The following is a 19,608-nucleotide window of genomic DNA, read 5'->3' on the forward strand; positions in this document are numbered from 1 at the left end:
TCCTCCTGGAGCTCACTCTGTAGACCAGACTGGCCTCACACTCAGAAATTGGCCTGCCTTTGCCTCCCAAGTGTTGGGATTAAAGGCATGCACCACCACCACCCAGCCAGCCCCTGGTTTTTAAGTCATAACATACTTGGGCCCCAGTTAGTAATCTAATTCCATCCCCTCTGTCTTGAATTTAGTGCATGTCTGTGTTACTTGGGGTTCCTTAGAGGAACAGACCTTATAGAATGGTTCTTTCATACATAGAAAGGATTTTATTAGAATGACTTACAGGCTGTGGTTCAGCTCATTGAACCATGTTTACCTGTGAACAGAAGGTCCAAGCACCCAGTAGTTGTTCAATCCACAAGGCTGGATGTCTCAGATGCTCTTCAGTACATGCCAGAATCCCACAGCAATAGACTCTGATGCCAGCGACGGAATGGACTTGCTAGTGAAAGCAAGCCAGCAAAGGGAGGCAGGCCTTCTTCCATGTCCTTTGTGTAGCAAAGGGTGTGGTCCAGATTGAAGCTGGATCTTCCCACCTCGAGGATCCAGACCAGAATGGGGGCTTCCCGCTTCAAATGATTCAGTTAAGCAAAAATCCCTCAAAGGGTGTGCCCAGCCACTTGGGTTTTAGTTAATTCCAGAAGTTGACAACCAATAATAGCCATCAGGATGTCCCTCCCCTCCTAAATCCAGTGTCTATTAATGAATTTGCATCAGTAGGAGGGAAGTGTAAGTAGCTGCCATTGCTGTTATGCCCGCCATTGCTTCTAAGATTTCTCCACAAGGTGTAACATGTCGTTGTTTGTGTAGTGTGTATACTGCTGCAGGGTAGTGTTGGCTGCATGGCTAGCCACCTGCTGCTGATGCACCTTGGGCTTTGCTTATCTTGCTAATAGCAAATAGTTTTGAAGATGTGCCTTTGTGTGTGCTGTGTGTTTGTATGCACCTGGCATGTGGTCAAGCGGGATCTTCCACAAGTCATAGAATAGACTCATTTTCAGTTTTATTGGATTGCTGTTAAAGGTAGCTGTTCAGATTTATTATCCAGCCAAAGAAGCCTTGCATCCCTGAGTTCTCATGCTCACTTCATGTCACTACATGTTTAACCCTTGCAGCCCTGAGTTCTCATGCTCACTTCATGTTATCACATGTTTAACCCTTGCAGCCCTGAGTTCTCATGCTCACTTCATGTTATCACATGTTTAACCCTTGCAGCCCTGAGTTCTCATGCTCACTTCATATTATCAGATGTTTAACCATTACAGCCCTGAGTTCTTGTGCACACTTCATGTTATCAGATGTTTAACCCTTGCAGCCTTGAGTTCTCATGCACACTTCATGTTATCACATGTTTAACCCTTGCAGCCCTGAGTTCTTGTGCACACTTCATGTTATCACATGTTTAACCCTTGCAGCCCTGAGTTCTTGTGCACACTTCATGTTATCAGATGTTTAACCCTTACAGCCCTGAGTTCTTGTGCACACTTCATGTTATCAGATGTTTACACTTTGACTTTTGCCAGGCCAGTAAACGAGCTCTGATTCTGTTCTTGATTCCATTTGCATTCCTCTGACTACCAGGAAAATATGTCTAATTTTGTGTTTGCCGAAGTCTGTCTGGCTTATTCTATGAGAATCTGTTTGCACCTATTTTGCCGTATTTTTCTGTTGGCTTCTCTTTTTCTTGTTGACTAAGAGAAATTCTTTATAAATTCCTAATATTAATCAGTTGTCTTTTTTTTACTTCATTTTGAATAAAAGATTTATTGTTTTAGTTATATGTCAAGTTTATCCATGTCTTGTTTTGTACCTTATGTTTTTTGTGACTAATTTAAGGAATTTTGTGTCTAAGTAAGGCTATGAAAGTTTTTCTCTTGGAGTTTTTATCTGGGAGTTGTAGAGTGGATCTTTAACCTTCTTGGGTTTAATTCTTGCATACAAAACGGTTTAGGAGCAGGCTGAAATAGCTAAATCTGTAATCTCTAGACGACCTTCTGGGTTTTCAAGAAATCCAAGACAATTAATTACAAAACTATTAGAATGTATAATAAAACAGTTTAGTACAATACTTGGATTTCAAATAAGCATACTAAAACGAATTATTTTTAAAAGTGCACTGACCATAGCTGAATGGATGGTCCAGCAGATAAAGTCTTCTGCCACTGAGCCAAATCCCTAGCTCCCTTTTTTTTAATTTTTAAAAATTTGATAAAGTATCTCACTGAGTTGGCCAGACAAGGCTTTGAACTTGTGGTCCTTCCATGTCAGCCTCCCAAACAGCTGGGTTAGAGACCTGCACAACTAAGCAGAGCTCAATTAAACTTGCTTTTTTAAAGGAACCTTAACTGTTATCCTAAGAGACATCTCAGAAAATAAGCAGGAGAGGTCTGAGAAAGGACAGCAGTGTTGGAGACTTGCTCCTGAACATCTTCCATTCTGTATAGTGGGCACGTCACTAGCACTGAATCATGGCATCCGACAGACAGCTAGGAAACATGGAACCAAGGAGTCGTTTCTAGTTTATTCAGCAAGTAACTGTTGGGAAGCTCTCTGGGTAACTGAGGCAGGCAGGGGAATTCAGTGAATCTTTACCTTACTGTTTACCGTATTAAACGTGTGGGTATTGGGGCTGTCCTCCTGGACTCAAACTCAGGTTGTCAGACCTGGCAGGACACGGCTTTACCCACTGAACCATCTAATCTGGAAAGCTAAGATATTTCTAAATACAAAAAGGATTTGGAAGAAAAGTGATAAAAGGGAATGTCCCGGGAGACTAGCAGTGAGAGGTGTGACATAGACACAGTGGCAGCTGCATACAAAACCAACACTGGTCCGTGACTGACTGAGTGAAACAGCACAAATCCTTTCTTTTAGTTTTTTGAGAGGGGATGTTGCCCAGTGCAGCCCCAGGCTAGCCCCACACCTGCAATCCTCCCGCCTCCATCCTCTGAATGCTGGAATTACAGGTGTGCACCACCACACTCAGCAAAGGTTTGTTTGCCTTGGATCAGTCAGGGTTTTATGTGTGTGCTGCCACCCTGTTGATAAGAGTGGAGCCCACTGACGAGGCGCTGACGAGGCGCTGACTCGCCTATCACAGAGCAACCTGGCAATGACATGGAGAATCTTGCTTCCTTTTTTCCTTTTGCTTTGGTATTTGAGTTTTGTAACCTAAGGAAACCGTTGCTTGTGATAGACTACACATAAAGTACACAGTTGGATGAGACGGTGAGCACAGCCATCACCCTCTGCCCCCATCCCCCCCACACTCCACCCTAGTCCCTCTTGCTCCCTCCTGCCCCTCCCTCTGGGCTGAGCTCAGCTGCTCTTGATTGGTTTGCATTGTTTGGAATTTGACATAGTGTGGAATCATTTGGTATGTACTCCATTTTTAGTTTTTGTTTGTGTGTTTGTTTTTTGTTTCTTGTTCATATACTGGGATTCATCATTGTTTTATCAACAGTTTTTTAGTACAAAGTAAAACCTCACTGCATAGACACACCACAGGGATTTTTTTTTTTTAGCCCGCCTATTGATGAATAAATTCCTACCAACTCTTAATGTTTTAGAAGAAATCCGATAACTCCTAAATCTGTAGAGATAGAAAGATGGGCTGGATGGTGGGGGTGTACACCTTTAATCCCAGCACTGGGAAGGTAGAGGCAGGTGGATCTCTTGAGTTCAAGGCCAGCCTGGTCTACAAAGTGAGTTTCAGGACAACCAGGGCTACACAGAGAAAGCCTGTCTTGGGGTGGAGGGAAAGGGGGAAGAAGGAAAGAAAGAAAGAGAGAGAGAAAGAAAGAGAAGGAAGGAAGGAAGGAAGGGAAGGAAAGAGTGGTTAAATCATTTATTGTCACATAAATTTAAAAATATTTTAGCAGTTTACAGTATATTTGGGTGAAAATAAAATATAATTTTTCTTTGAAAGATATGCAATATTCATTGAGAAAAGAGTAATATTTTAAATGCTTCTTAAAAGAAAACAGCCAGACTAAACATGCAATTGCTAGACAATCCAGAAGTTGGCTCCAGGGCAACCTCAAAGAAACAAAAACTTAAGTTCACACTGAATAGCCTGTTCACAAACATTCCTACCAGCCTTACTGGCAGTAGCCCCCATGGGTCTGCTCAGATGCCCCTCTGTATGTGCACGTGCTGTGATGTGGATACTACTCCACAGTACCACGAGCAAACTACTGAGGTAGATCGCACTTGACAACTCTACAGTGAGTGTTGCTGAGGGAAAAGCTCAGTCCCAGGACATCATGATGATCGCCTTTATACAACGATTGTGGATTAAACACCTCAGAATGTGCGGTGACTGCCCAGGGGTGGGGCCACCGGGGAAGAGAGAGATGGGGAGTCAATTCTCAGCCGGGTTCAGAAGGACCCTATGGTCAAGGAACTATTCACCACCATTTTGGAGATGAATACATAAAAAACCCTGCTGATAAAAATGTGTCAAATGAGTATCCATGCAAAGACATGGGCACACGCATAGACACCCCCCCACACACACACACACAGCCTCCCACCCCCACCCCACACTCATGTGCATGTGCACACACACGTACACAGGTAGCATGAGAAATCTGAAGGTCTCTGAGTTGGCATCCTGGTGGTAAAACTATTCTATACTTTTACAAAAGGCTACTGCATGGGAAACTCAGCCCCATGTACAGAGGCCTGTTTGTATTGGTTCCTTTGACCATAGGTGCTTGTACCGTTGGGTCAGTCCAACCTCCGGCTTTGTAAAGGGAAACAGCCCTGAAATTAAAGGATTGGGTAACAGAGCAGTTCTGCCTGTGGGCCCTACCTAGACGAGCCGGCTGGGCAGCCCCTGCAGCCGGTAGCTGCTCACCTCAGTTTCCCCTTTGTCACACAGAACGTTCAGCACGTCCGGATTGATGGCTCCACCCCCTCAGCAGACCGGGAGGCTCTGTGCCAGCGGTTCCAGCTGTCCAAAGGGCACACAGTAGCAGTGCTGTCCATCACAGCTGCCAACATGGGCCTCACCTTCTCCTCAGCTGATCTGGTGGTGTTTGCTGAGCTGTTCTGGAACCCAGGGGTAAGGAATGTGGTTGACTAGAATCTCCCTGGGCATGCTCAGGGCTGAGAAATACAAGATCCATAAAGGAATGGTAGGCGACATGTTCTTGGGCTAGGGGGGTGGCTCAGCAGTTAAGAACACTGGCTACTCTTGCAGAGGACCTGAGTTTAATTCCCAGCACCCATATGGTGGCTCACAACCATCTGTAACTTCAGTCCCTGTCTATTTTGGCTTCCATGAGTACCAGGTACACAGATAGTGCACATGCATGCAGGTAAAACATTCATATACATGAAAATAATTTTTTTAAAAAGATGACATGTTCTACAAGCATCCCCTCAGGCTCAGGCCTGCCTGTCAATGTTCATGCTTGTTGCTGCTCCCTTGTTCCAAGCACTGCGAGTCTTCCCAGCAGCCTGCAGGATCATCCCACTGATGGGGAAGTCCTAGCAGAGCCTTAGCCCTCATCTCCCCGTGAGGAAAGTGGGCACAGAAAGCCCAAGTGGAGACCCAGGAGTGCAGAGCTAAGCCTTTAGAAAGCCACTCACCCAGGTCCCTTTGTTAATTGTCCCTTTGAGCTGTTTGCCAGTGGGGGCCTCAGAAAGAGTTACAGCACCAGGTGTTTGCTCGGTGTCATCGTGTCCCTGATGTGACTGATAACTGAGGCCTGTGATGGCAGATCCAAGACATTTGTTTGAAATCATAAAAATTTCTTGGAGTCTCAGAAAAAAAACTTCTTTTCCCTCTCGTTTTCTGACATGCTGCTTTTATAGGGCACATATCAGCTATTGCTTTAATGATGGGTCGGCTCTAAGGTTGAGACTATTCCTAAAACAGTGTCCTGGTTCTGGTTACTAAGGGGCTTACCAACACATGAAAACCACATCCACCCCTGATCATCATGCAGGATCCCTTTTGCGGATGCAATATATCTAGATATTTGGAAGATAAACTTTAAAAATTTAGATACATTTTTTTATTTTATGTGTATTATTATTTTGCTTACCTGCATGGTAATGTACCACCTACATACCTGCTGCCTCTTGAAAGTCTTAAGAGGGTACCACATCCCCTGGAACTGAATTGTGTATGGTTGTGAGCTACCAGGTCCTCTGCAAGAACAACTGCTCTCAACCGCTGAGCCCCCTGTGCAGCCCCTGGAAGATAACTTCCAATTTTCCAGAGCTTAGAAAGGAAAGTGTGCCTATTTCTCTCATTTGCCTCTCAGCACATAAACTGGAAGCAGAGCCCATATCCATGCTTTACCCACAAGCCCTAGCACAGTGCTCAAGTGTGGTTTCTGCTAGATTGCAGGTCCTAAGGTTTGTTAGAGTCTCTCAGTTTTATAAGATAGGGGAAATGTTTGGTAGAGGCGGCTCAGTGGGGCTTAATGGATAGATGCCCCTCACTGTGATGGGATGGCCTTACTCAGGCCTTCCCTTAACTGTCTTGTTCCCTGGCCACACAGGTGCTGATGCAGGCTGAGGACCGTGCCCACCGCATTGGACAGACAAACTCTGTGGCCGTCCACTACCTAGTGGCACAAGGCACAGCAGATGACTACCTTTGGTATGCATGGGCTGGTGACTTGGGTACATTGAGTTGTCATGGATCAGGAGGTGTGGTTTCTTTGCTCCTTCAGTACTCAAGCTTTTGCTGAGACCAGTTAGTAATGGCTCCCTGCTTCCCAACACCATGCTTGACCCTAGTGTTCCTTGGAGGCTTGCAGGGTGCAGAGTAAAACCAGTAAGAAGAAAGGCAAGTGACTCTTCACTGGTCCAAGAGGGAGAAGATGGAGTTCGCTTAAGAGCACTCTGTTCTCAGCTGCCACACATTTTAGGATGGGAACAGTGTTCTTTTTTCTTTTGTGATATGTGACATGATGCTCATTTCTTTCAGGGCTAGTAGAAAGTGCTTATTCTTAACCATGCAGTGCTTCATGGCGAGGCTGCAGTTTGTGTGTGTGTGTGTGTGTGTGTGTGTGTGTGTGTGTGTGTGTGTGTAGTATCTATGTGTAACAGAAAATTAAGCATAGGCCCTGCATATACTAAGCAAGTTCTCTGCTCTAAGCTTTACCATGCAATCCTTCTCATTTTTCATTTTGAGACAGTCTCACCAAGTTTACCTTGTGCTGGCCTTAAAGTCTCTGTAGCCCAGGAGACCTTGAACTTCTGATCCTTCAGACCCTTTGTGGTGCTGAGATTATAGGCCTGCTCCACCAGGTCTACAGGGTCACATTTCAACCCTTGAAGTTCGTGTCTGTCATCTAAGTAAAAGTCCTCCAGGGTCTTTCTCAATCCCTTTCCCTCTTCCTGATGAGAGAGGTTCCTCAGCTCTCCCACTAGTACCCACACTCTGTGCCAGTGTTCAGCCAGTGACTATGGTGCCTGACCTCTGCAGGCAGATCCCCTACTTCCTCTCTTTGTAAATGGATTTGCTCATGGGGCAGCGTCTAAAAGCAAACTCAGATTTTTGTTGTAATGAGGCAGAATTTATTTCCTACACATCTTGTGCTAGAGAGACTTTTGAACCTGGTATTCTCAACAGAGAGTAGACTATTTCCAGTTGAGACTGGGTATTTCAGGAAGGACTGAGAGCTGCAAAGATGAGCTTCAGTTACTGCCTCACAGGCCTGAAGGAACAAAGGGGCTTCATTCAGTCAGCTTTCCAGTCCTGTGTAGGTGTGTTCACTACAGCTCATTTCTCCCCACAGGCCTCTGATTCAAGAGAAGATTAAAGTTCTGGGGGAAGCTGGGCTTTCTGAGACCAATCTCTCGCAAATGACGGAAGCTGCGGCGGACTACCTCTACAAGGTAACGCCAGCACATGACTCCTCATCCTCTAAAAAGCCAGGCAGTGAGCTGGCTGCCAAGCTCTTGGGGTCCTGAGGGGGAGATGTCAGTCACTTCTGAGGTGGACAGGTGGGCCTGCAGTCATTCTGTTCCTCTGTGTGATCCCTTCTGAGGATGGGGTTGCTAGTGATTGCTGCTGCTTCTCATGTGCCCTAAAGGCTCTCCAAAACCAAGGCGGACCTGCCATCTCTTTCATCAGGCCATGAAAAAAGATGTTACTTCCCCATGGCAACTGTTAGTTGTCCCCATAAGTAAGATGGCAATACCAGTCATACAGCAGGGCCACCACAGAACTGTCCAGCGTAGCCATATGGCATGTGAGACCAACCCAAGATAGAAGTAACCTCAGCTCTCGCTGTAAAAACTGTAAGAGACCAGAGATCATTCCCCCCATGGTGCTTGCTAAACGGCGCCAAAAGGAAGTTTCTTGGCCTTGAAGAGGAGGGGGCCATCATGCCTTGGCATCATATACAGCTTGGGCCTGGGGTGACTAGGAGATAGAGAAAGGATGGACACACATATAGAAAAGCTGGGATCAGGTGGGCCGTGCTCTTTGCTAGAAGCAGTAGATATTACAAATCAAGCTAAGAGCTAATCGTGTTTACTGTGCATAGCGTTGAGACCTTAGCTAGCATCGGTAGGGCTTATGTGAGAAGCAGTCCCAGATTTCAGTCATCTGCGAGGAAGAAGCTGGTCATCTAGAAATACTTGTACTTGCACACACCATCATCTGTCACACTTGGACCAGAGGTGGCTCTGCCACATCCATGGGTCTGAGGCAGTGGGTCCTTGATATGGCAGTCTACCTTACCCGATCATTCAGGGCTTCCCCCACTCCTTTCATATTCACTCCGAGCTTCTTCAGTGCTGCTTGAATGAAGTACTGCAGAGCATGTGGCTACAACTTAAAAATCTGAAAAGTATGTATGTAATTACTAGAATAATTGCTTTTTTTTATTGGTTATTTTATTTATATTTCAAATGTTATCCCCCTTCCCAGTGACCCCTCTGCAAGCCCCCTTCCCCATACCCCCCCCCCCGAATAATTGCCTTTTTGAGTCAGGCTATCCTATCACCCAGGTAGGTCTTGAACTCAAGGTCCTCCTGTTCAGCATCCTGAATGCTTGTGGATTATAGGCACATTCAACAGACACCATATTTTTGAATGTTGACCATATGTCTTAGGGTTTTATTACTGTGAAGAAACACCATGACCAAGGCAACTCTCATAAAGGAAAACATTTAATAAGGCTAATCAGAGGTTTAGTCCATTATCATCATGACAAGAAGCATGGTGGAATGCAGGCAGACGTGGTGCTGAAGAAGGAGCTGAGAGGTCTACATCTGGATCCACAAACAGCAGGAAGAGAACTGGCTTGAGCCTCTGAGATGTCAGAGCCCAGCCCTAGTGACATACTTCCTCCAACAAGGGCACACCTATGCCAGCAAGGCCATCCCTCATAATAGCTCCACTCCCTATGGACCAAGTATTCCAACACATGAGCCTAGGGGGACATTCCTATTCAAATCACCAGTCCACAGTTTACCCTTTTACACAAAAAACAGGAACCAGACACCAGTAAAATGGCCTTGCCTGGAGGTTTTGCTGGCTCTCTGACATCTGGGTGGTGGCTATGCTCAGGACACCTAAGTTACTAATGTCCTTTGAAAAGAAAGGCTGTTCTGAAGGATTGGCCTCAACCCTTCTCATCCTGGCTTGACCCTCAGAAACTTTGAACCCAAGAAAAACTTTGTGCCTAAAATACAAGTGCAGAGTGATGTAAATGAGACTTACTGATAAGTCATTTACATCACTTTTATTTTGATTAAAGCTTTTGATAGGGCTGAGAATTTCATTAGCAACTTGAAAAAGAAACTGCTTCCTCCTTCACGGAGACAAAAGCAAACAGAGCTATGTTCAGTCAAACACCTTCCTTCCAAGAGGGGAAATGAGAAAATAGTCTGATCCTGGAACTCATTTCCAGCCTACTGTGCATGTTCCAGGTCTGTGAGTAGTGTCATCACCCTCTTAGTCAAAAGGGCACGGGCAGGCACCTGCTGGACCAGGTGCCTCACATCAACACTTCCTTGACTTTGCACTTGGTCACAAAGGGGCCAACAAGTGTATCCTTTGGGAGCGCATGAAGCGCATACTTCATTCTTTTTTTTAAAGATTTATTTATTTTATGTATATGAGTACACATTGTGGTTGTTGGGAATTGAATTTAGAACCTCTGCTCGCTCCGGTCCGCCCTGCTCACTCCTGTCAATCCCACTCACTCAGTTCCTGCTCACTCTGGCCCAAAGATTTGTTTATTATTATATATAAGTACACTGTAGCTGACTTCAGATGCACCAGAAGAGGGCATCAGATCTCACTACGGGTGGTTGTGAGCACCATGTGGTTGCTGGGATTTGAACTCAGGACCTTCAGAAGAGCAGTCAGTGCTCTTACCCACTGAGCCATCTCGTCAGCCCTAAATTCAGCCTTAATAGTCTTTAAAATCACTTCCTGTTCTGAAAGGCTGGGATCCTGGGGCCTGGGCTAATGGAATAATCTGGAGTTCTTATTTGATATGCTTCCCTGATCAGTTTTCAAGGATGTCCATCAGTGTTGAGGAATTGTGTTAAGAAACAGGGACTAGCCAGTGGTGGTGGCACACGCCTTTAATCCCAGCACTTGGGAGGCAGAGGCAGGCAGATTTCTGAGTTTGAGGCCAGCCTGGTCTACAGAGTGAGCTCCAGGACAGCCAGGGCTATACAGAGAAACCCTGTCTCGAAAAACCAAAAAAAAAGAAAAAAAAAAAAGAAACAGGGACTAGTTAGGTTGAGACCTAGTTGCAGAGCCAGAAAGCCAGGAAAGCTACTTTAGACTTGAAGTGGACATAGGAGAGCCCATGACTCAACAATGGGAATCTTGCAAAAGGATTGTCTGGGAGTAGAATCCAGCTACTGCCGGTGAGAAGCCTGAGGCGGAAATGCCATTGAGCTATGATAGTCTTTGCTTATACTAAGGGATGTAGCTGGAGCTACAGATAACTAGGGGGGCTGGAGAGATGGCTCAGTGGTTAAGAGTGCTCCCTGCTCCTCCAGAAGACCAGGGTTCTGATCCAGGTATCCACACTGGATAGCTCACAGCTGCCTATAATTCTGTAACTTCCTATAACTTCAGGAAACTGATGCCTTCCTTTGGCCTCGTTAGGTACCCATATACATGGCATGTAAACACACACATTTAAAAAATCTTTTTTGGGGGGCTGGAGAGATGGCTCAGTGGTTAAGAGCACTGACTGCTCTTCCAAAGGTCCTGAGTTCAAATCCCAGCAACCACATGGTGGCTCACAACCACCCATAATGAAATCTCTGAAGACAGCTACAATGTACTTACATATAATAAATAAATAAATCTTTAAAAAAAAATCTTTTTTTTTAAAAAGCAACTTGTTAAGAAAAAGTGATGGCAGGAATAAGCCTTTTGAGTCAAAGGACATACTGGCAATTTTAAGCAGAGGGATTATGAAAACACTGGTGGATTTGTAAAGTGAGGAGAGAAGCTTTGTTGGGGATCCAGCACCAAGTGTTTTTACTCACTGAGCCATCTCTGGATTTGATTTTAAACAGCTTTATGGATCTGTGGAGTGCCACAATGATGCTAAAAATACATCCCTGTACCATGAGATAGTCAGCATTAAGAGTTTAGATTCAGCCTGTCATGGTTGTCACTGCTGGGCTTGGCTTTAACATTGCCAACAGTAGACAGATGTATGTGGTGTGCATTTTGATCATCTGTAGCTTTAACATCAGACACAAGGACAGATCCACTCAGAAAGTGAGGCTAACTTCCATTTAGAAAGACGTGGGCTCAGGAAAAAGTGGATTACTGTGCTATTGAAATATTGAAGTGCAGAAATGGGAAATTACAAGGAAGGGAAAGAGCATCCCCATTGTAAAGCTTACTGTGAGAGCAGCCTCTTTGTTGCGCCTGTCTTTTCTGTTTATTTCCTGCCAGTGAGGAGCAGAGAAGACACGAGGAAGGTGAACAGTTGCAGGTCACTGGTTACTGCCAGTCTGGCATCACTGTAGTTCCCTGGTTGTACACTGTGCACCATCTCTCACCTCAGCACAGTCCAGGGCTTCAGTGTTAGGCCTAGCTTCTTCCATCTTCTCTTCTCTTCTCTAATAAAGGACCCAGAGCAGAAGACGATCTACGACCTGTTCCAGCAGTCCTTTGAAGACGATGGAAATGACATGGAATTCCTGCAAGCAGCAGAGTCCTTTGAACTAGGAAGTACTTCAGGCACCTCTGGAAGCGGTTCCCAGGATCTGGGAGATCTCTTAGATGAAGATGAAGGCAGTCCACCAAAGAAAAGCAGATTTGAATTCTTTGATAACTGGGACAGCTTTACCTCTCCCTTTTGAAAGGGTCAAAGAAAGAAAAGAAAACAAGCATTCAAACAATCATGGGACTCACTGAAATAAAGTATTTTATTTAAAAGCCTGTATTCCTTTTGTCTTGCAGCAGAAGAGTCCAAGGCCAGTAGGTGCCAGTATCTCTTTTCCTGTGTTCCTAGACAGGGGCCTGCTTGGAGGCATAATTATTTTTAGCTTTTCTGGGTTAAAAGATACCATGGCTTAGAGTAGTCATAATTGACATTCTTAAATAATGAGGTGCTTCCTATACAACACCCCCAATATCGAGTTAAAAATTTCAACTAGTACATTTATTAAGTACCTCATAGTACAGGCACTCTCCAAGGTAGTAACCTTCCAAACTAAAGGCAAAGCCTTTGTGGGGTTTATCCAACAGGAAAAGCAGCAGTGATGGCGAGTCCTCTTTCCTAATACAGAAAAGTTCTGTCTATGGACATGAGATGTACTCACATCGTGAATTTTATTTTGATTTTTAAAACCATCACAAGTGTGAAAAAACATCCTGAGGTTGCAAACTTGGATGCAAGCAGTGGGCAGATACTGCGCATGGCCATAGTTTCCCAGCCTCTGATTGAGGCAAGATAGTCCAATAGTGATAGACTGCAAACCACAGTGTGGTTTCACTTTTCTAATATTTACATTTAGAAGCAGAAGCAATGTATTTCCCCTACTATAGTTACCACACTAACATAAAAACTTGAGGTTTTTGAGACAGGCTTCCTTTCATGTATCCCAAGTTGGTCTCAAACTTGCTTATGTATCAAAGGATAACCTTGAACTGCTGACCTTCCTCAGGGCTGGAGGTATGCACCCCTCTCCCTACCCACTCATTAATGGAGACAGCATTAGGGAAAACATTCTTTGGGATGAATTAAGGACCAGAAAATGAAGGGGGTTTTGTTTTGAGAACAGAAAGGAACACTTGATTGCCACTTCTACATCTCTCTGCATCTGTGCTGTGTGTGTTTGATATCACATGCTTTGAGAAACATCAGGAAGTTCTCCCCCATGACCTGAGGCTGTCTTTAGGGACATGAGACCCCCCTAGAAAAACGGAGAACACTGTAAAAGTCGATGTTTTTCCTCCTGGCCCCAGGCTCCCAGAATGATGACTGTGAGACCTAGGCCAATAAGCTTTGGCTGGTTGGATCATAACTTAATACCCATTTATTCCAAGTTCTGCCATGTGGCTGGTTACTTCTGCTCAGCTCCCATGCCTCTGACCTCCATGTCCCCAGGCAGATCTTCCTGAACTTGCCTAAATCCCAGAATTCAATCTCCCAACTGGATGTCCCACTTTCTATTTGCTGCCTAAACTTATAGGCTAATCAGCATGTTATTGACAGGTGCTGCATCCAAGACTGCTCCTTTTTTTCTTTTTTTGCAAAATGGATACATCCAGTCTGATCATCTGTTTACTCTTTCCTTCCACTTCCCACCAAGTCAGTCCAAGAATAGCTCCGTAAGGGGCTTGGAAGGTGCCTTAATGTTGAGCTTTATTCGTCTGGAGTGAGATAGGTGAAGGTTCATTCCCCCCCCCCCCATGACAATGCAGTTATTCTCAGTACCACATATTAAAAGACTGTCCTTCCAGCTGTCAATCTGTGGAGACATTTACTCACTACTATATATTTGATGTAAAATTATTCTAGAAATATACATTATAAGTGAAAAAATGAAGGTCCTACATTCTCCCTCATCCCTAGCCTACTATTTCTTGAAGGTGATGACTAATATAATTTGAGATGGAGCCATTTGTGACTTATTCTGTATATACCTAAAAGTTGTTTTACAAAAATTGTAACTGAATTTATTGAACTGCTGTGGTCCATTTCCTATGATACACTTGCCCACTGTTTTAAGTTGGTCTACTCTGTCTCCCTTTAAGTGACCTGTGACCCTGTCAGATGCCTTCTTGGTATTGACCCTGTAATAAAACCTGGGTGATTTTCTTAAATGAATCAGAGAAGCTACAAAAGAAAAGGATATATGTATGTGAATCTGTGATATATGTCCATCTCTGTGTCCAGAACTAGCTACGGAGGCATCAACAGGTTGCTGGACATTCCTGTGACTCTGGGATAAACCTTTGTGTCTGTGTCATGAGATGAACTTGTGCCCCAGATGGCTTTTAAGAATAAAGTGTTGCATATGCCCTAAGAGAACTGGTCGGCTCAACAGCTAAAAGGATCTCTCTCTGGAAGTGACTTTAGTGAATGATCTTAGAGAGGAAAGGTGAATTTTGAATGCTTCCGAAGGACGAGGTGATTGATTCAGAAAAGGTTTTTACTGAGACTTGCATGGGAGCATGATGCGGTGAACATCTATAACTCATGGTCCTCTAATGGCATAGAAATTTGCCCATAAATCAGACGAATTGAGAATTTATGAGGCACAATTTTCTGCAGTCACTTAGAGCTGATTTCATGAGAGCTATTTGTATCTCCTTGAGCTTGCTCCTTAGAGAGAATTTTTCAGTGTGATGAAATTGCTGTGAGCATGAAAAATTTCCTCCTATCATGAAGGGTCTCATTTTCAGAGGCTCTGCCACATCTCATTCATGCATGGTCTTGCCTCATGCCTGACCCAGCAGGCCAGAGGCCATGCCAAGCAAGATAGTTCATTGGCTGAATGGTGATCCATATTAGGTTATAGAGCCAGGGTAGAGTTCACTTGGCATGGCCTAGTCTGCCCTAACACAAACCCACAATATTAGAGGATGTTTTTGTGCACATGTATTCAAATGTGATTGGAGTAAGGCCATTAATGTTTCTTGCTTGTATTTGGCCTGCTCAAGAATATCTGGTATAGAAAACAGAAAAATCAAGGGTTGAGGGGTGAAAGGTGGGAGTGGTCTAAGGTGGGAACCAGAGAGTTATCCATCTGGACTAGAAGAAGGAGGTGCCCAGCTAAGATTAAGATGGCAGGCAACAGGCCACGTGGTGGGATGTAGGCCAGGTCAGTATTGTAAGGTTAGAATAGCCAGAGTCAGGGCTGGTGAGATGGCTCAGTGGGTAAGAACACCACCCAGCAAATAAATAAATCTTAAAAGAAAGAAAGAAAGGAAGGAAGAAAGAAAGAAACAGCCGGGCGGTGGTGGTGCATGCCTTTAATCCCAGCACTTGGGAGGCAGAAGCAGGCGGATTTCTGAGTTTGAGGCCAGCCTGGTCTACAGAGTGAGTTCCAGGACAGCCAGGGCTAACTACACAGAGAAACCCTGTCTCGAAAAACTAAAAAGGGAAGAAAGAAAGAAAGAAAGAAAGAAAGAAAGAAAGAAAGAAAGAAAGAAAGAAAGACAGAGAAAGAAAGAAAGAAATTAAGAGAGAGAGAGAAAGAAGGAAGAAAGAATAGCCAGAGTCTGCCCAGCTATTATACCTAAAGCTTATAATAAAGAAACAAGGGTTAGGGTTAGGGTTAGGGTTAGGTCATTATTCAGAGCAAGGGCAGGCACAGAAAGTCAAACTTCTGTACCACAGTATATACAAACTCTCTACCCACACAGCCACTGCTAGGGGCCCAGATTGACAGGAAGGCCATGAAAATACTGTTTCTCCACATTGCAGCCACAAACATCAGTCCCATTTGTTTGAGCACAAATGGGTTTTTGCTGGCAGTTTCTGTAAGCAGGCACAGTTTATATGGAGAATCTTCCATTGTTACCCTGGTTCCCTTCTTGGGAAAAAAAAAAAAAAAGGCTACTCCCATTATCTCTGCTATTTCTTCCACCCTAAGAGGGGAAAGGGAGGCTAAGCTGGCATGGGACAGAGATGAGGTACTCCTGTAAAGGTGTCAGGTGGCCATCACTGTGCTTGTGGTTGTCTACTGCGCCTAGGCTAAAGAAATTAAGGAGAACTTCAAGAGAATAGAAAGCAAATCTGCTGTGGCCCCTAGAGCACGACAGAGAGATGGGATTGAAAGCATCCCCACCATGTAACCACCACCAGAGGCAGTCAACACCTATTGGACACTCAAGCTTATTTTACCCTCCCAAGACCTTACAGAGTGTGGGGTGTTTTATACAGCAGAGGAAACATACCCAGTGACTTGAGTTTTCAAATACAGAAGAAAGACCACAAGTCTAGAAGTCACTCACTGGCTGCATGGCCTCAGGCAAGTCACATGATCTCTCTGAACCCTAATTTCTAACTTATCTAGAAAACCTCCCAAGCAGACCAGTTCTAGAGTAAGTGGATTGACCTCGGAAGGCAAGGAGATCAATACTTGCACAATCCTCTAGACGCCTATCCCATGAGGTCATAGAAGAGAACAAGTGACTGGGCAGTGGTCCCAGCACTTGGGAGGCAGAGGCAGGCCGATTTCTGAATTTGAGGCCAGCCTGGTCTACAGAGTGAGTTCCAGGACAGCCAGGGCTATACAGAGAAACCCTGGCTCAAAACAAACAAAAACAAAACCAAGGGTCTGATCAGCAGTATTCGCCCTCAGCGTGCCTGGTTTAGTGTAAGTGCACTGGGGTGCAAACACTAACACAGCTGCACCCTCGCTAGTTAAGGATCCCCAGAGTGCTGGTTTCAGATAGAAACCTATTTGGTGGTGCCTAGAACAGTTTTGGATTTATAGAAAACTGATGAAATGGTGCAGATATTTTGTATGTCTTTTCACCCAATTAATGAACCTATATTAATACTTTTATTTAATTTCCTGGTTTACTCAGATCTTGGTTTTTACAATATCTTTTGTTCTGTCCCATGGTTTCTGTTGTGATCTAAACCCCACCCCCTTACACCCAGAATAACTGTAGAAGGATCATGCTGACCACATCCCCTGTTATATTCTGAGGTTTGTTAATCTTAAGAAATTCCACAAAGCTTTATGTAGGACTCATCAAATCAAAGGTCATATATGAGCTGTTATATCTAAAATAATTTGAGTCAGAGCCGACCACTGGACAGCACTTCCTGCACCTGCTTATGTGAGCTCATTGTGAGTTTTGTGGGTTTTTTTTTTTTTCCTTTGTAAGGTGACAGAAAAAGATGTCTGTTGTCATAGATTCAGACCCAGCTCTGAACTGTCCCTGGCCTGACCAGTATTGAGGTGTGGGCTCATTGAGCACTCTTGCTTAACTGAGATCAGTATTCATATGGTTTGTGTGTCGATTCCTGGACCCTAGCAATTCTTCCATACATTTAGTAACTGTGCCACCTCAGGCTTCTTTGAGTTTTTGATGATCTTTACAACTTTGAAACGTTCTGGTAAGGACTTTTGTAGGAGCCCATTAGAGTTTATCAGTCTTCTCATGGTTAGAGCAGGGTGGTGGGGCTATAGGGAGGGCTCAGTAGATAAAGCACTTGCCATTCCCTTGTGATGACGACAATTGGGACTTCAAGAAACCCACTTAAATGCTGGCTTGTAAGAGAGTCTGTCATTCACCTGATAGAACTGTTATCTGGAGGCTTGATGCCTCTCTCTGCTGACTGTCTCTTTCTGCTAACCTAGGCCTACAATGTTTTCCGTCTCAGACATACTGAATAAGCTCACCCTTTCTGACTTCAACTCAGCTGTTCTGGCTCAAAACTCCTCTCCAAGTTGACTGATCCAAACTGGATTATTTCTGTTTCTCACTGAATTGCTCTGCTTGGCCTCAAACTAACTCTGGCAATCTGTTCTAACCTTCTGACTCTTCTCATTCTCTGGTTTGTTCTGCCTTCACTTGTGTCTAGCTTGTTCTTTCTTCAGCCTCTGTAAAACACTTGGGAAAACTGCCCCTAAATTCCATGAACTGAACTGCCATGAACTCAGTTCCACTGCACTGCACTGCGCTGCCTCTCAATTCACTGACTCAACAGAACTGACTAGAACTCAGAGATCTGCATGCCTCTGTCTTCTGTATGCTGGGATTAAAGGTGAATACTGGGGCTGGAGAAATGGCTCAGTGGTTAAGAATACTGACTATGCAGGGCAGTGGTGGTACATGTCTTTAATCCCAGGACTTGGGAGGCAGAGGCAGGCGGATTTCTGAGTTTGAGGCCAGCCTGGTCTACAGAGTAAGTTCCAGGACAGCCAGGGCTATACAAAGAAACTCTGTGTGGAAAAAACCAAAAACAACAAACAACAAAAAAAAAAAAAAAAAAAAAAAAAAAAAAAAAAAAAAAAAAAAAAAAAGAAAAAAGAAAAAAAAAAGGTCTTGAGTTCAATTTCCAGCAACCACATGGTATCTCACAACCATCTGTAATCTGATGCCCTCTTCTGGTGTGTCTGAAGACAGTGACAGTATACTCACATAAAGTAAATCTAAAAAAAGAATCTTTTTTAAAGATATATACCACCATACCAGGACTTAAGCTTTTCTCTTTTATCAAAACATGCTCTGTACAAAGTTAGCCTTGAACTCAGAGATCTGCTTGCTTGTCTCCTGGGATTAAAGGTGTGTCTATATTCCAGCTGGATCACACAGACCAAGAAGATCTTTGGATGTGGTCTCTTACCAGAGCAGCCATGATCAGAATTAAAATCCTCAACACTGGGCAGATATGGTAGCACACTTCTAATTCCAGCACTAGGAAGACGACAAGGGATTCCTGAGATAAGCTGGTTACCCAGAATAGCTGGGTTTACAAGCTTCTGTGGTCCATTGAGAGACCTGCCTTACCGAACAAAGTGGAGAATGATCCAGATGTCTTTCAGGCGTTCACATGCACACCGTACCTAAGGATATGTGTGTAAGGAGAGGGTAAAGTCCTGAGTGAATATGTACTCTTGACAGGAACTATTACCCTAGACCCGTGGGAACTGACAAAGCTTTCCTTGGGTCAGGATCAGAGACCCGGCAAACCGTTCCTCTGGTCTATGTGGGAATATTGACAGTGTAGAGAAGGCATCCACCACAGCATCCTCCTCCTGGATGCTTACAGCCTGAGACTGCTTCCCCACAGAGGCCTCCCACACAGACTAGCTAATCTCTCTCCGTCCCTTGTACAAAGTGCCCCGAGGTTCCTGGTTGTATGCTTGGTCTGCCTCCATCAGCGTGAACAGAGCCCACCTGACCCCAGCTTTCCTGTATGTGTACCTTGTGTGTGTGTTCTTTCTCTTTTCCCATCACTCAGGTCAGGTTTTCAAAACTACACTGTGCTAGACATGGGAATCACAAAGGCATCATATCACAGCAAGAGCCCGAGTTACCAATATGACGTCACTGCCAGTGTTGACCTTGACCACCTGGTCAAGGTGGTGCTTTTGAGACCTCTCTACTGTAAAGCCCTCTGGACTTGCCATCTTTCAAAGAAAGTTTCGTACAGCCCATGCTGAAGGAGACAGAGTATCCAT

At 44.5% G+C, this 19,608-nt stretch overlaps 1 protein-coding gene and 1 long non-coding RNA gene across 4 annotated transcripts in view; one reads left to right on the top strand and one right to left on the bottom strand.

Annotated features, from left to right (window-relative positions):
• The window catches only part of Smarcal1 (SWI/SNF related, matrix associated, actin dependent regulator of chromatin, subfamily a like 1), a 61,632-nt gene extending 47,143 nt beyond the window's left edge, over positions 1–14,489 (top strand). For all 3 annotated transcript variants that reach the window (XM_031367899.1, XM_031367897.1, XM_031367898.1), the window contains exons 14-17: positions 4,880–5,062; positions 6,513–6,613; positions 7,758–7,857; positions 12,082–14,489. In XM_031367899.1, the coding sequence (XP_031223759.1) occupies positions 4,880–5,062; positions 6,513–6,613; positions 7,758–7,857; positions 12,082–12,315 (618 nt within the window). In that variant the 3' untranslated portion in view covers positions 12,316–14,489. The remainder of the gene's footprint in view (positions 1–4,879; positions 5,063–6,512; positions 6,614–7,757; positions 7,858–12,081) is intronic.
• Positions 14,490–18,703: 4,214 nt separating this feature from the next.
• Positions 18,704–19,389, bottom strand: LOC116089219. The gene is made up of 3 exons (XR_004118218.1): positions 19,352–19,389; positions 18,935–18,990; positions 18,704–18,841 (listed from the first exon to the last, which is right to left on the bottom strand). It is a non-coding gene; the product is annotated as an uncharacterized LOC116089219 (long non-coding RNA).
• Between the last annotated feature and the right edge of the window lie 219 nt (positions 19,390–19,608).

Source organism: Mastomys coucha, unplaced genomic scaffold, assembly GCF_008632895.1.
Source record: "Mastomys coucha isolate ucsf_1 unplaced genomic scaffold, UCSF_Mcou_1 pScaffold14, whole genome shotgun sequence".
Lineage (NCBI taxonomy): Eukaryota > Metazoa > Chordata > Mammalia > Rodentia > Muridae > Mastomys > Mastomys coucha.